Raw genomic sequence first — 13,466 nt, 5'->3', positions numbered from 1 at the left:
GCTCGCTTGAGGGTATTAAGGTTTTAAAATATCATCTCCTCTTAACTGTCACCAAAACTAAATTTGCTGTCAAATGACTGCATTGGTTCTTTCCCAATACAGTGCGCTACTGCCCCTGTGGAATTACACACTGTTCTCTCGCTGACTGTTTCAGCAATGAACAAACCACAACATTCCAAAGAGATGGGCGGGAAAAGCCTTTTAAATAACAAAGTACCATTTTAAAAGATGGTAAGCATAGACCTTTCTATAAAAGTTTGTGTCCGATAGAGTCCTACACATTCCCAGTTTTCCTTGTAGCCTCCATTGAAATCCAAGGGTCATCCTTCCGTTCGAAAGCTTCCTATGAAACACAGCAGCAGTTGTATCTTTGCCTTCAGTCAGTGATGGCTGCAATATTCTTGAGCCAGCTCACGTACCAATGGGGATTGGAAACTAAGGCCAGGAAAGATTGGGATGTCCTGCAAAGCAATGCAGCCAAGCATCAGCAACAAGCCACTTGGTGCTTTTACATATTAAATAGCTTCCCTCTAGATCACGGCATTAGACTTAGCGATGGCGCCTCTAAGGCCTGATTTTCGCAAGCGCACATGCAATCAGACAGCCTGTCTGAGCTTCCTATTAGCAGTTTGCATGTGCAAACACCTTGTGTGTGCAAATTAGACATGCAGTTATGAAAGTTGGGGCTGCTGAAGCTGATTAGATGATGAGTTGACAAAAGTAGGTCAGGTGGATAGATATACCGAGGAAACAGTAAGTCCTTCCTTCATTATATACCTAGATCCATCCCTCTGCTTCTTACATGCTTTGCAAGGTACCACATGAAAGGCCCGAATCAGTGCCCTGGAAGCCAATAGAAGCCATTTTCCACGCAGCCAACTGACTTTAACTCTTCCCTTAAAAATCACTAATACTCTCTGCTGCTTCCATTACCTTTAGTATAAATCTGATCATGACTGAAACAGCGACACACAGGAGGCTGTGGCTGAAGCCGAAGCAGCTCTTACCTATTATTCTTCTCAGTAGTATTTAGTATTTACTGTACGTACTCTGAGTACATCTCCCCTTGGTCACTGCCCCTCTCCTTCCCTCCCACCCTCCATGTTTTGGCAGTTTCCTCCTCCGAACAAATCCTATTGTCCTTGTGTCCCCCCTTTTAAAGCCCACCTGTATGTAACATTCCAAATCTGCCCCTACAAGCCTTTGCCGAGAGGCAACTTGTTTTTGCTACTAACAAGTGAGACATCTCGGTCTGACAGACAGCTGTCAGTTTTGCACCCACGCTGACTAGACGACTCTGGTTGTTCAAATGCTGGATCCAAAGCAGCACGGTATTCAAGAGGAGGCTACCTGGCGAAGCCACACTTTAGAGTTAGGAATTCCAGACTGGGAGTGCATTGGAAAGACTATATAGGCCAGATATCTGGGGGTGGTTCTCCAGGCACAGGAGGTTGGAGAGCCTCTGTGCAGCTCAGGGCATCAGAACCCAACTCCTGGGCTCCAGAGAAGACCTGCTTTGGATGTCCATTTGACAAGTAGCTGCTGACATTGCCACGTAGGTTTCAGGTGGCGAAAGGCGAATCGCTACAGCAAGGAAAGTCACAGGTTTTGTCAGTGGGTGTCAAGGCAGCTCTTGCTTCCCTCTCCCGCCAAGCCAGCTACACCTGTTCTGTCAACCTGTGGAACTCCTGGCCAGAGGACATTGTGAAGGCCAAGACTATAATAGGTTTCAAAAAAAGAACTAGATAAGTTCATGGAGGATAGGTCCATCAATGGCTATTAGCCAGGATGGGCAGGGATGGTGTCCCTAGCCTCTGTTTGCCAGAAGCTGGGTGTGGACAACAGGGAATGGATCACTTGATGATTACCTGTTCTGTTAATTCCCTCTGGTGAACCTGGCATTGACCACTGTCACAGACAGGATACTGGGCTAGATGGACCTTTGGTCTGACCCAGTATGGCCACTCTTATATAGCCAAGCATGCCAGGCACTTGTTCTCCACTACCGCTAATTAATACTTGGCATGTGCATAGAATGGTTTATGCAAGGATCTAAGTGCTTAGCCAAGATAGGTAGAGCCCTTCCCCCCAATTTTGTGGAAGGGGGCAGAGCAAGGATAAGTGATTTGCTCAGGGTCACGAGGCGAGCCGAAAGGTGTAGTCAGGAGTAGAACCCAGGCCACCTGTTGGCCACACCCAGTGCGCCAACCACTGCCCCTCCCTGCCTCAGTGGGCGCTGAACAGTGACATGAGCGTAACAGGAGGCTAGTCATTCTCAACGCCACTTACATATCACCTGGAAGAAAGTACCGCTTGACTGACTTTCCCTAGGCAGAGCCTAAGCCTTGTGTTTTAGTGCTGGGTTTGTAATCAAGGCGTCTCACGGTTTTTCCTTTTTCCATTTGCTTATGTAAACCCTGAAACGTCCACGCTTGTGTACACGGGTCTTGATTGCGTTTGAGAGACTCAGGGAGCTTTACCCAGGAGAAAAGCATGAATGAGCCGTCTCATCCTAATGCTGGGCTGCATCCTATGAGACACATTGAGCCCTGGGAAACTACTACCAGGACTGGTGGCAGCAAAACAGAAACTACACGCTCCATCCAGACCTAAATGGGAACATCTGGGAACGGATTGCTACATCCAATACTTATCTGTGTATATACCTCCTGAGGCTGGTGGAATGTGAGGGGACTTTTCCAAGAGCCGTGCTTTTGAAACCAGTTACTGATGCAGAGCATTTTAACAGTTAGAGTTGGAGCCCAGGAGCTGAGTAGCTGAAGGGCGTCATTTCCTGGAGCCTAATTTAGGCAGCAGGAAAGGTTTCAGATGGAACTCGAACCCAGGTACGTCAGCTCCATGGCTAACATAGGGGGGGAACATTCAGCTTTCTCTGCACAGGATGGAGACACTGAGGACACCGGGTACCCTAGGAAGGCACCACTCAGGAAACCGTTCGTTCTTTGCAGGGAATCCCACACAGCGGATCAGATGGGATGAGCTCAGCTATTCATCTCCATCTGGCACTTTCTAAAACATCTAATTTCCTACTGTAATAAAAGCAGCAAATGCGTGAGCCATGCTGCAAAGCTCCCTGGTCTGAGCAGCGCCCTGTACAGCAAACTAACGCCAGGAGAACTCCACAGAAAAACCAGGGCTCCACCAGCATTCCCAGCCAGCCTGCTATAGGGGTATTAAGGAACTGTTTGTAGGGAGCTCCTGCTCTTCCAGTTAGGCGGGGGCTCGTAGGCCAGGGGCTCCCCTTAGGGAATTCGGAGAAGCCCTGCTCAGCTCAGAGGGGCCGAGCAGGAGTGTGAGGGACTAAAGAGGGTCAGACCACAGTAGAGTGACCAGAAGTCCCGATTTTATAGGGACAGTCCCGATTTTTGGGTCTTTTTCTTATATAGGCCCCTATTACCCCCTACCCCCGTCCCGATTTTTCACATTTGCTGTCTGGTCACCTAGACCACAGAGATGCTGCTGCAGGCCGCACACAGAGGATAAGGGCTCACAAGTGGTCATGCAGTGGGGAAGACCCAGTCCCTGGAATGTCACAGGAGCCAGGAGGTGGCGAAGCCATTGGGGAGAGCACCCATTAAAACTATAAAGAGTAAACATACCCAGTCAGGTTACCGTGCAGTGGTGTGTTGCCATGCTCATTGGAAAGCTGAGACATGACGGGAAGAGCATGTCTGTGAGATACATACTTGTCCTGTGCGGAGTGTGTTGGCTACTCCCTCAGCTACTCAATGGAACTGCATAGGAAGGAGTTTCTTATTCGCTGTGCTTGATGGAAGTGAAGAGAAAACCAGCTAGAGGCCAAAAATCAGAAGGGAGCCATAAGAATGTGTGTCAGACCCTTTAGTCTTCAGTGAAACTCTTACAGAATTATTTACACCACCCACCCACGTGCAAGGGAGTCAAAGCTGATCTAGCTTACATGCAGAGAAGCCAGGAGCGGGTAAGAATGCGTAATTTAGAAGCAGCCCCCGCCATCTTACAGCTTCTTGGTGTGCACCTCGGATTAGCTTTGATTCCCTTACACCTGGGCAGAATAGCTAAGTATTAGGATCACATACCCAGGCCATTTTGGACCTACTTTTCAATTCCAGCGTAGCCTACAAAGTGGTTATTTGAGACCTTGCTTCTGTTGAGACTTTTATCCTGTATGACATGGAGGTGTTTGGCTTTAATGGTTTATTGTGCCAGGGTATCTAGTTAGGTTGATTTAAATGAATGGCTTGTACCGTCTCTGCATCCCCAGACTGTCCCCTATTCCACAGAGATTCTTTTGCCTGCCGCAGATGTAACACGTTGCAGCTTGGATTTCAGGGATGTAATGGCTTGGAGAATGATGGCAGCAAAAGGTTTTATTGCTGAGAACTGAAGTTTGGAAAAGACAGGGCAGGCGAACACCACCTCACATGCCATGCCCAGCTGCAACTGTGTTAGAGGAGATGACGGAGAGTGCAAAGCATTTGGAAAATTGGGACTACATGCTTCCACGGTGTGACACATTGCCAGAAAGGGTTAAGCATCCTGCAGGATAAATGACCCAAATTCAATCTTTAGGGACATATTGGTAGATTATGTTTGTGTTTTTGTGCATTTACATATATATTGTTAGAGGTTAACAATGTAATCAAACAGTTCCTGTCTATACTGTATTCATCTCTCCTTGAAATGTATAGCAAATCACCTGTGAATGGTGGAAAACAGGCAACTGCCTTATGTTAATCCCTGTAGCTAATTACCGGTGATGCTTATAGGAAACAGGTCTACCTCAAAGTCTCCATGATTGCCTATTGTTCACCTAAGGACTCTGAGCTGTCAAAAGAAGGCCTGGAACTGCATAAAGATGTCTTGGGTCCTGAACCTTTTTATCTCAGATCTGCTTGATGCTTCATGCAGGGGAAGCTATGATCTCCAGTCCCATCTGGATCACCCTGAATATGAATATTGGACTATAATCAATGGACTAATTCTGAAAGAACTCTTTGCAACTACAAAGCTCACCATCTTTACTATGAATCTGATCTCAGAACTGTACTCATGTTTGTTTCTATATTGATCTTTTAACCAATACACTCTCTCCTTTTTTTAAAATAAATTTTAGTTTAGTTAATAAGGATTGGCTGTAAGCGGGTATTTGGATAAGATCTGAAATATTCATTAACCTGAGAGGTAATGTGTCCGATCCTTTGGGATTGGTAGAACTTTCTTATCTGATGAATAAGATTTTCAGTAATCGTCATCATATTTGACTTGGGTGTCTGGGTGGAGGCCTGAGACGGGGCTGCTTTAAGGGAACTGTGTTGTTGGCTTCTGGGTACCCAGTAAGATTGTATAGAAGCTGTTTTGTGCTGGCTTGGTAAATTTAAGTATTGGAATATCCATCAGCTTTAGGGATTGTTTGCCCAGTTCTTTGCAGTTGACCCTAATTGAGTAACTTCAGTTAGGCTCCATGGAACTCCAGTCACACATGGTATCAGAGAAGGGGAGGTGAAAGGTCAGGGATTCTACTTAGAATCCAGACAGGAAGTAAGTGCATAACAGCTGGAGCGTGGAAGAGTTTGGGGCCAAGAGATAGTGGTCATATCAGCACTCTTTAGCCTTTCCCAGTGAGAGCACAGGAACATCACTCAATTGCCAAGCACTTCAGTGGCTATCTGCAATCTCATGAGATAATTGCTACAAACACAGTTCTACATCACCTCCACCCAGGGGATAGTCAGAAGCAGTCTTCAGTGACTCAAGAAAGAGAAATCACCCACCACATAATTTTAGTGTGTTCTCTGTTGAAGGCACTTTTGAAGTATTTTACGAATTGCTCCAGTTACTGGCTCTCTCTCAGAACATTTTTAGATTTAAAAGTAGAAGAGACCTGACAACTGTATTTAACTCTGTCAAGAAAATGCAGCTAGTCTAAAAAGCCAAGTAACAAGCTTATTCTCCAGCAAAGTTCGCTGTAGATTTCTCTTACTGGATTTTACTAGTTTTAAAACAGAATATTACCTTTATGAATTTCTCTTTGTGATGGGGAGAAATATAAATGGAACTGGTTCTCATTCTAGTAGAATTGGAATAAATATGCCTATTTTTGTTTTTTGAAAACAATTTAATTAAATTATGATTAACTGTAGGAAGCAAAAAGAATGGGAAAGTCAGGCCTAGGTGCCTCCGAGGGGGTGTGCCAGGCATTTGTTTCCCCCTGCTGGAGCCCTGCCATCTTGGCCAACCCCACCCAAAGGTGTCCTTTTGGGGAAAAAGAGCAGTGAGTTTAGACCTCCAAGAGCTGCCTAGAAGGCCAGCCAGGATCAGCCGTGGGCAGAACTCTGGGAGAATTGGTCTTCCAGCAGCTAGAAGGGCTGGGAGCAGACAGAAGCCAATCAGGGCCCACCAGGCAAGGTAAAAAGGGCTGGTGTGGCTTCCTCCAAGTCACTTGGACTAAGTGAGCAGTTCTGGGTGACGCAGGAACAGGCAGGCAACCAAAAAGCTCAGCCTGGTCGGGGCCTAGCTCTGAGCACACTTTTCTGAGTCAGCGAAAGGCTGTCTGTTTACATTGTGGAATGCAAAGCCCAGGTGTCCTCGAGTTGAATACCAATCTGAGTGCTGTAAGGTGACAAAGAGCTTGCTTCCGAGACGCTCGGCTGGTGCAGGGGCTTCACCCCTTCTCCTCTGCAGCCTGCTCCTAAGAACTCAGATCTGAAGTCACAAGAAAAGGGAACCAAATCCTTTCCCCCCAAAATATTTTTCCTTTATTTTTGCATAACATTTGTGTTTCCAGCTATAAATAGAAAATGCTTAGAAAGACGTTACAAAATTGTGCAGAGTGGACCAGAGCGGTACAGAACTTCTCACATTACATCATTTCACATCCTCCTCTTCATCCTCCTTAGCTGACGTAGCCCCTTGTGCTTGGCACTGCAGCTGAGCTGGTCCCGCATCAATCGGTGGCAGTGGCACTCTCATTTTCAGAATCTAAAAAACAAAACCGCCACATTAGAGTACAGACCCATCGTGTAAGAAATAAATCTTCATTAGAAGGTGCCTGTCTGCTGTGGGCATTTTAGGTGCCTTATGGAAGCAGAAGTCAATCACCCAAGAGAAGAATGACAACGTCCATTGTGGCATGCTGAAAGCTCTCTCAAATACCAGGATATTTTAAAGCTCCTGTATAGAGGGCCGTTCAAGCACATCTAAGCCATTCAATTGGGACCCAAGATTCAGGGTACAACCTTTTCCCTAACTTCTATATCACAATGGCTGGGAGCGTTCCAATCCCTCAGGAGGTGGTGATGGGGAAAACCAGAGAATGTGTCCAGAACTGGTGTCAGTGGATGGAAGGAGAACACTAGATGGAGATTTCTTATTGTACTAGGGAAGTGAGGGGGAATCTGGTAAGTGCCCCATGCTAAAATGGTTCTTTTTTCTGAATCCCTAGTTATCACCACAGAGATCTCTGTCAGCTCAAAGCAGCATGAACCATGCCCCACATGTTATTGCAGCACGATTCGGAAATGGCGCATTCGCACTGGTGAGGCTACTCATGAACAAGGGGCTTCCTGCACCTGCAGGTTGGGCAGCATTGTCTGAACTGGCCCTAAAGAAAAAAGGCCAAGTCCATGGCCCTATGAAGACCTGGACTGCAGAGAAAGGGATAAACCAGGATGGCAGAACACCAGGTCTGACAGCATCCTACAGGCCCTCCTACCTTCACCAGTGCAAGAGGGCGGGTAGGATAAAATCAGTTCAGTAGGGCCCTGGAACCAAGTTCACGGAGCTTTAAAATGTCAAAACAAACTCAAATCATGCACCTACAGGCGAGCACAGAGCAACACACAAGCAGAGACACCCTTTTCCCTCGTTGTGGTTCCACATATTCTGCATTCGCTACAGTCACAGATCAGCCTTTTTTGGTAGCCCGCAGCCAAGTGCACTGAAGTCCTCCCATCTACATCACAGAGGCATGCACAGTGGTTATCAGAGCTGCAAGCACGTTTGGTTTATACAAGGCACAAAGTTTGCCAGGCTCTTTCAGTATAAAATAAGACTGATCGCTCTCTCCAAGACTGTAGGCTCTTCAGAGCAAGGCAAAGATGAGGGATAAGGGGGAAGGGTGTACCATACAAGCAGAGTGATTCTATTGATGTTTGCTACAGGTCTCGTTGGTTCCCATGGTGTTTTATATTAAATCTAATCTCTCCTTTCGCCCTCCCATCACTTCAGCTGCTCTGACCTGCCTGCACATGTGTCACTAACCCACTCTGAAAGGTAGTAAAAGCTGCCTTGACTGAGACTGACAGTCATTCTTCCACCTGCTTCTGATCAACATCAAATTCTGCCTGGGCTTGGATCCACCAGAATACTTGAACAACCTCCCACTAACCGTAATTAATGCCACTTTTCATCCACAGAGCTCAAAGTGCTTTAAAAAAAGGTGGTGAGCATTATCTCCATCTTACAGACAGGAAAACTGAGGCACTGGGAGGTTATGGGACTGGCTCAAGATCACATAATGAATCGGTTGCAAAGTCAAAAGCAGAATCCAGACTTCTCCTGCTCAACCCACTAGCTGAAGCCTATCCCACATCTCCAAGGCCTCTTCTAAATTTGGAAGCCAGTCTGAAGTCCATACAGGACAGAGACTGAGACCTCAACATCTGACTACATCCCTATTAACTGCATAGAGGAGTACAGGTAATCCAGTATCCCAAACCTTGTGCCAGGTGGGAAAAGGAAAAAACCTGTTTTTATTTCACACAATATCCAGTTGCCGCTGCCAGCCTGCATGGAGAATGAATTAAACACTGAAAAGAGATATTAGACGGGTTCTTGAAGAATCTGCAAAATAGAAGAGGAAATCCTGGTAGGAAGCTAAATGATTTTTCACAACATATTTGTCTCGCTCAATATACATTGCTCTTCACCAGCATGTGCACTTCCTGTTTGGTTAGCCCATTGCAGAGTGGCCTTTTCCCCATTTTCTACACATCTCTTTGGCCGGCAGGCTGGGTTATACCAGCATTCTGTTACAGCAGAGGGCCCCAAATTGTGGGGCACGCCACCCAAGGGGGGCATGGAGGAATGTTCGGGGGGAGCGTGGCTGGGGCCCGGGCCAGCCTCCATGGTGGAGGGGAGGAAGCGCCACCCATCTCTGCTCGTGGCCCCAGCTGCCAGCCCGTGCCTTAGGCCCTGGCTGCCAGCCTCAGCTCCCAGCCAGGGCTCCACAATCAGCCCCACCCCTGCCTCCAGCTGTGGCCCCCTTATTCCTGTCCGCATCGCACCTCCCCTCCCCCAAAGCCACGGCCTCGCTCTGGGCCTTGGCAGGGGGGACCCCCTGAAAAGTTTGGGGACCAGTGTGTTAAATCTCTGTGCAGTCAGTTAGAGACTGTATCAACGTGTTGCAATTGGGTACATTAAAAATCCAGAGTCTGATTTTCCACTGCCATACAGCGTATGGTGAATGAGCAAGACAGAACAGGCCCACTGGGTTTACATGCACGATAAAGCTTTAGTGAGAATTGCATTTTACCTTATCTGCCCCAGATCATTCTTTAGCAGAAAACACTACGCAAGTAACTCAGTAAATACAGACAGTTTCACCATTTTTGTACTTGGACAGACGCTTGAATGGTATTTTCTACCAAAGACTCATTTGCAGCAGGTATATTTATTGAGCCTTTAAGGTTGGAATGTCTCCGAAGCCGAGCCCCACAGGGCTTTCTGAGAACTAGGGCAGAACCACCAAAGCCCCGTACTGCTGCTGAAGGTGCACTCCCTTATGTTGTAAGTTTCTTCATGTCTATCGACAATCTCAGGGAAAGCTGCACACTAGTCAAAACTCCTCAATTTCACCCTGAATTCCCATTGCAGCAACTCAGCATTGCAGGGCTGATCAAGGGGCTGGACGCAGAACCTTAATGCTGCACAGCAGAGCGCAGAGCAGAATTCTTCTCAAAGGGTGGAGGATCCACCCTGGACAGGGCCGGCTCCAGGCACCAGCTTAACAAGCAGATGCTTGGGGCGGCCAAGGGAGAGGGGCGGCACCTGCAGCAATTTGGGGACGGCAGGTCCCTCACTCCCTCTGGGAGTGAAGGACCTGCTGCTGAACTGCCGCTCGCGGCTTTTTTTTTTTCTTTTCCCAATTGCCGCCGCTGATCGCAATCGCGATCACAGCTTTTTTATTTTTTATTTTTGCTTGGGGCGGCAGAAATGCTGGAGCCGGCCCTGACCCTGGAGATTTCTTATACCCCATGAGATCAGTCCCGCATAGGGCGGGGCCCTTTCTAACATGGGACTATTCTAGCATGTTGAATATGCACTGGTGAATCTGCCTGCCAGCAAAGTAAATGAATCCAAGCTCCTCTCACCCCTCCCCCAAAGCGTTGAAATCGCCAAGAAGAATTCACAGGGGCTTCACGGTTACAGCCGATATTAACCTAACACTGCTAGAAGCTTCCCTGACATGCCCAGTGTTAGGGTATTTATCAAGAAAAGCCTGAAGCCTGACGATGCTTTGCACATAGAAGATCCAAATACTTCAAATGCTCAGGCCTCCAGACTCCGAGTCTGGGAGTCATTCTAGGAAAAAAGTTCTACATTCAAGACTGGATCTAAAAGAGGATCGTCACTGCAACCCCGCTACATTACAACTGGCATCCTGAAAAAAGCAAGAGGGACCAGGAAGTTCACAAAATGAGGCCAAGTTATTATCCAGCCAGGTTTCTAATGCTGTTCATGCTAGATCAGATGGACTATTCAAGCTCAAATCCCAGATCGATTATTTACAACGGATTTATTTGCCAACAGCACCTTGAGTAGTTTTATAGCACATCCAAATCCCTTTCAGCACCAAGTTCTTTGATTACTGACACTGACCTCTTTGGGTTTATCAGGGCTAGCACATCTTTCACCTAACTGCAGTGAGAAGAGAATGAACAAGGATCAGGGCTTAGAACCTGATCTCCTGGAACAGAAGAGGAGCTCTGCCCATGAAGCTGTTGACAAAACAAAGCCGATCAAGAAGTAGCCAATGAGATAATTGCTCACACCAGACCTCATCTACACAGCCTCCAAAATTTCACATCTAAGCTCATCAGGGGTCAGTCTCAAGAGTCTAGGCTGGGAAGTCATTCTAGCTGCCTCAGATCCATTCAGGAGCACCACCACAGAAGGCCCAGAATGGCCAATGCCCTTGTAGCTCTCGAGAGAGCCATACCGCCCTGGCTTCATAATTGCAGGCCAGAGTCCAGGTTAAAAAAAAAAGTATATAAAAAAAAGCTAAGATTAGAAATAAAAGATTCAATAAATAATAATAATAATAAAAAAAAATTAGAATCAAACACCCCAAGCACCATCTGGGGTCAGCCTTGTTTGTCCCTTTGTCAGCTCCCCAGTCATACAACAAGATACGCATCCCCTATTTACAACGAAAACATTTGTGTGTATACACGACTGCCTCCTAAGCAGAGAGACTTACTACACAATTCATCACACACGAACTACTCCAGCACCCAGCATCTTCTACAAATGGTGCAATAAGTCTAGGGTGGAAAGGGGAAGAAGGATGCAGGAAACCTTACAAGTTATTATTTAAGACTCTGCTGTGAACTATTTAGTTTGTGACCCCTACCTCAAGGCCAATCACTTCAGTAAGAAATACCCAACTGACCTCAGTGGGCCGGCAATGATTCAGGAACTCCGCAGGTTTTTGCCATGTATATTAGGGCACAAATGGCACCTGAACCCTGCTGGTCTAGACCTGGAACCTCTGCTTATTTTGAGAAAGAAAAATCACATTGCACTCCAAGCATTGAAAAACTGGGAAATCCGATTAGAACTTTTCATGGGTGACTTGCGAAGATGTTGGAAGGATGGTCACTATTCTATTCAAATACCACCTACGTACACACGCTATTTGGGGGTTTCATTCCAAGTCTGTGGGGTTTGTTTTGTAGGTTTAATATATCCACAAATTCCTAGGGGTCTCATGCTGGGCACCCAGAAAATGAGGAGCACACAGTAGCCACCTGTGAAGTTTGGGTTAAGTGACCTGCCCAGCATCACATAGCATTTTTGTGACAGAGACAGAATCCAGTTATCCAGGGCAGCATTCATATGCCTAAGCCACAAAAGACCATCCGTTCTCTTCCTGCAATCCCCTGCCTCAGTCACTACACAACTTAGAACCTCTAACCTCACTCCTGATCCTGTTTTCTCTTTCATTGTCTCCAATACTCAGGTGTGGCCTGGACCTAGTGGTTTGGAGGGGCTAGACCTTTAGACTTGGGCAGGCCTAGGCCCGCCTGTCCCAGTCCTGCAAATTGTACACAACTAACTTTTGCTATCAATGAAGCAGGGGTCCTACAGCCAACAGCCTGACTCACTACACAATCCTGACTCATTCTTAGAACAGGTCCATCACGTGCCCTTGATGAGACAAGTGTCTTGTTGACCAAAATAGGATGTGACCCTGTAATGAAAGCCTGTCGTAATGCAAAAACACAAAGGAACTGAGTTACAATTGCACAGGCAACTTAATTGTGGTATTTGCTAACTGGTGAGTGCTTGATTTTGCAACTTTTATGCTTTTAACTTTTAAAAAATGTTATCTCCTAAGTCTTTAAAAGCTTAAACATTGGAGAAAAAAAACAAACCTTCTATCACAGGGATCCATCCTGGCCCTTCACATGGGACCTCAGCAGGGTTGGGCTCTTTAGTTCCGTGCACATTCTCTACCATAGAAACTAACAGAGTTACTGGTAGCAGTAGAAGGTTATTATCTTCTATGTTGTCCTGGCATGACAGGGGGATAAGGGACACACTATGCCACTGAGGTTCAGGGATACTTGCTAGACAGCAGAGGAATGGTGAGCCATAGGGATAATGGGTTCCCTCCCAGGTTCTGTAAGGGAGTGGTCTCCATTGGGCAAAGACACTTCTGCTTCTAACCCCACCTCCCGAGTTCATGACCCTGTCACCTGCCCTACTGGTATCTCCCCCAGCTGCTGCCCTGGGCCTCCCAATGGCTCCTGCTGCCCTCACTCGTATACTCCCCCAGGCCTGCCTCCCCCCTGACATCTTCTGTCCTCTCTGCTCCTGCCCTGCACTCTCAGCTCCTATCCCCTCTCCCTTGCTGCTCACCCCTTTGCAGTTGGGTCATTCGGCTTCCTCCTCCTTCTTGCAGTCTGGGCACCAGCAGCAGGAGCACTGAGAGCATGGGAGAATGTCTCCCCGCTCTTAGTCATGGTGCCTGGCACCCCATTGCAGGGAAAGTCCTGCTCAGCCCCTGCAGCCCCGGATGGAGCATGCTCAGTCATTCTGTGGGGATGACAGAGGCAGAGTCTGGTCTTCAAGGAGGCGCTGTGTGCAAGGATGGAGCATGCTCAATGCAGATGCAGTCTTCCAAGAATCTAGCTGCCAAACTCCAACAAAGCTCTATGGCGCATGTGCAGGCAGCTTTT

The 13,466-nt window shown here is 47.1% G+C and overlaps 1 protein-coding gene across 2 annotated transcripts in view; it reads right to left on the bottom strand.

Moving 5' to 3' along the window:
- Positions 1-6,735: 6,735 nt before the first annotated feature.
- The window catches only part of WNK2 (WNK lysine deficient protein kinase 2), a 191,901-nt gene continuing 185,170 nt past the window's right edge, over positions 6,736-13,466 (bottom strand). The window contains exon 29 of one of the 2 annotated variants that reach the window (XM_034775135.1): positions 6,736-6,981. In XM_034775135.1, coding sequence (XP_034631026.1) covers positions 6,868-6,981 — 114 coding nt within the window. In that variant the 3' untranslated portion in view covers positions 6,736-6,867. The remainder of the gene's footprint in view (positions 6,982-13,466) is intronic. The other variant, XM_034775134.1, reaches the window with a different exon arrangement.

This window comes from Trachemys scripta, chromosome 7 (assembly GCF_013100865.1).
Source record: "Trachemys scripta elegans isolate TJP31775 chromosome 7, CAS_Tse_1.0, whole genome shotgun sequence".
Classification (NCBI taxonomy): domain Eukaryota; kingdom Metazoa; phylum Chordata; order Testudines; family Emydidae; genus Trachemys; species Trachemys scripta.
Note: the sequence above shows the minus strand (reverse complement) of the source record. Positions and strands in the feature narration are given on the sequence as shown.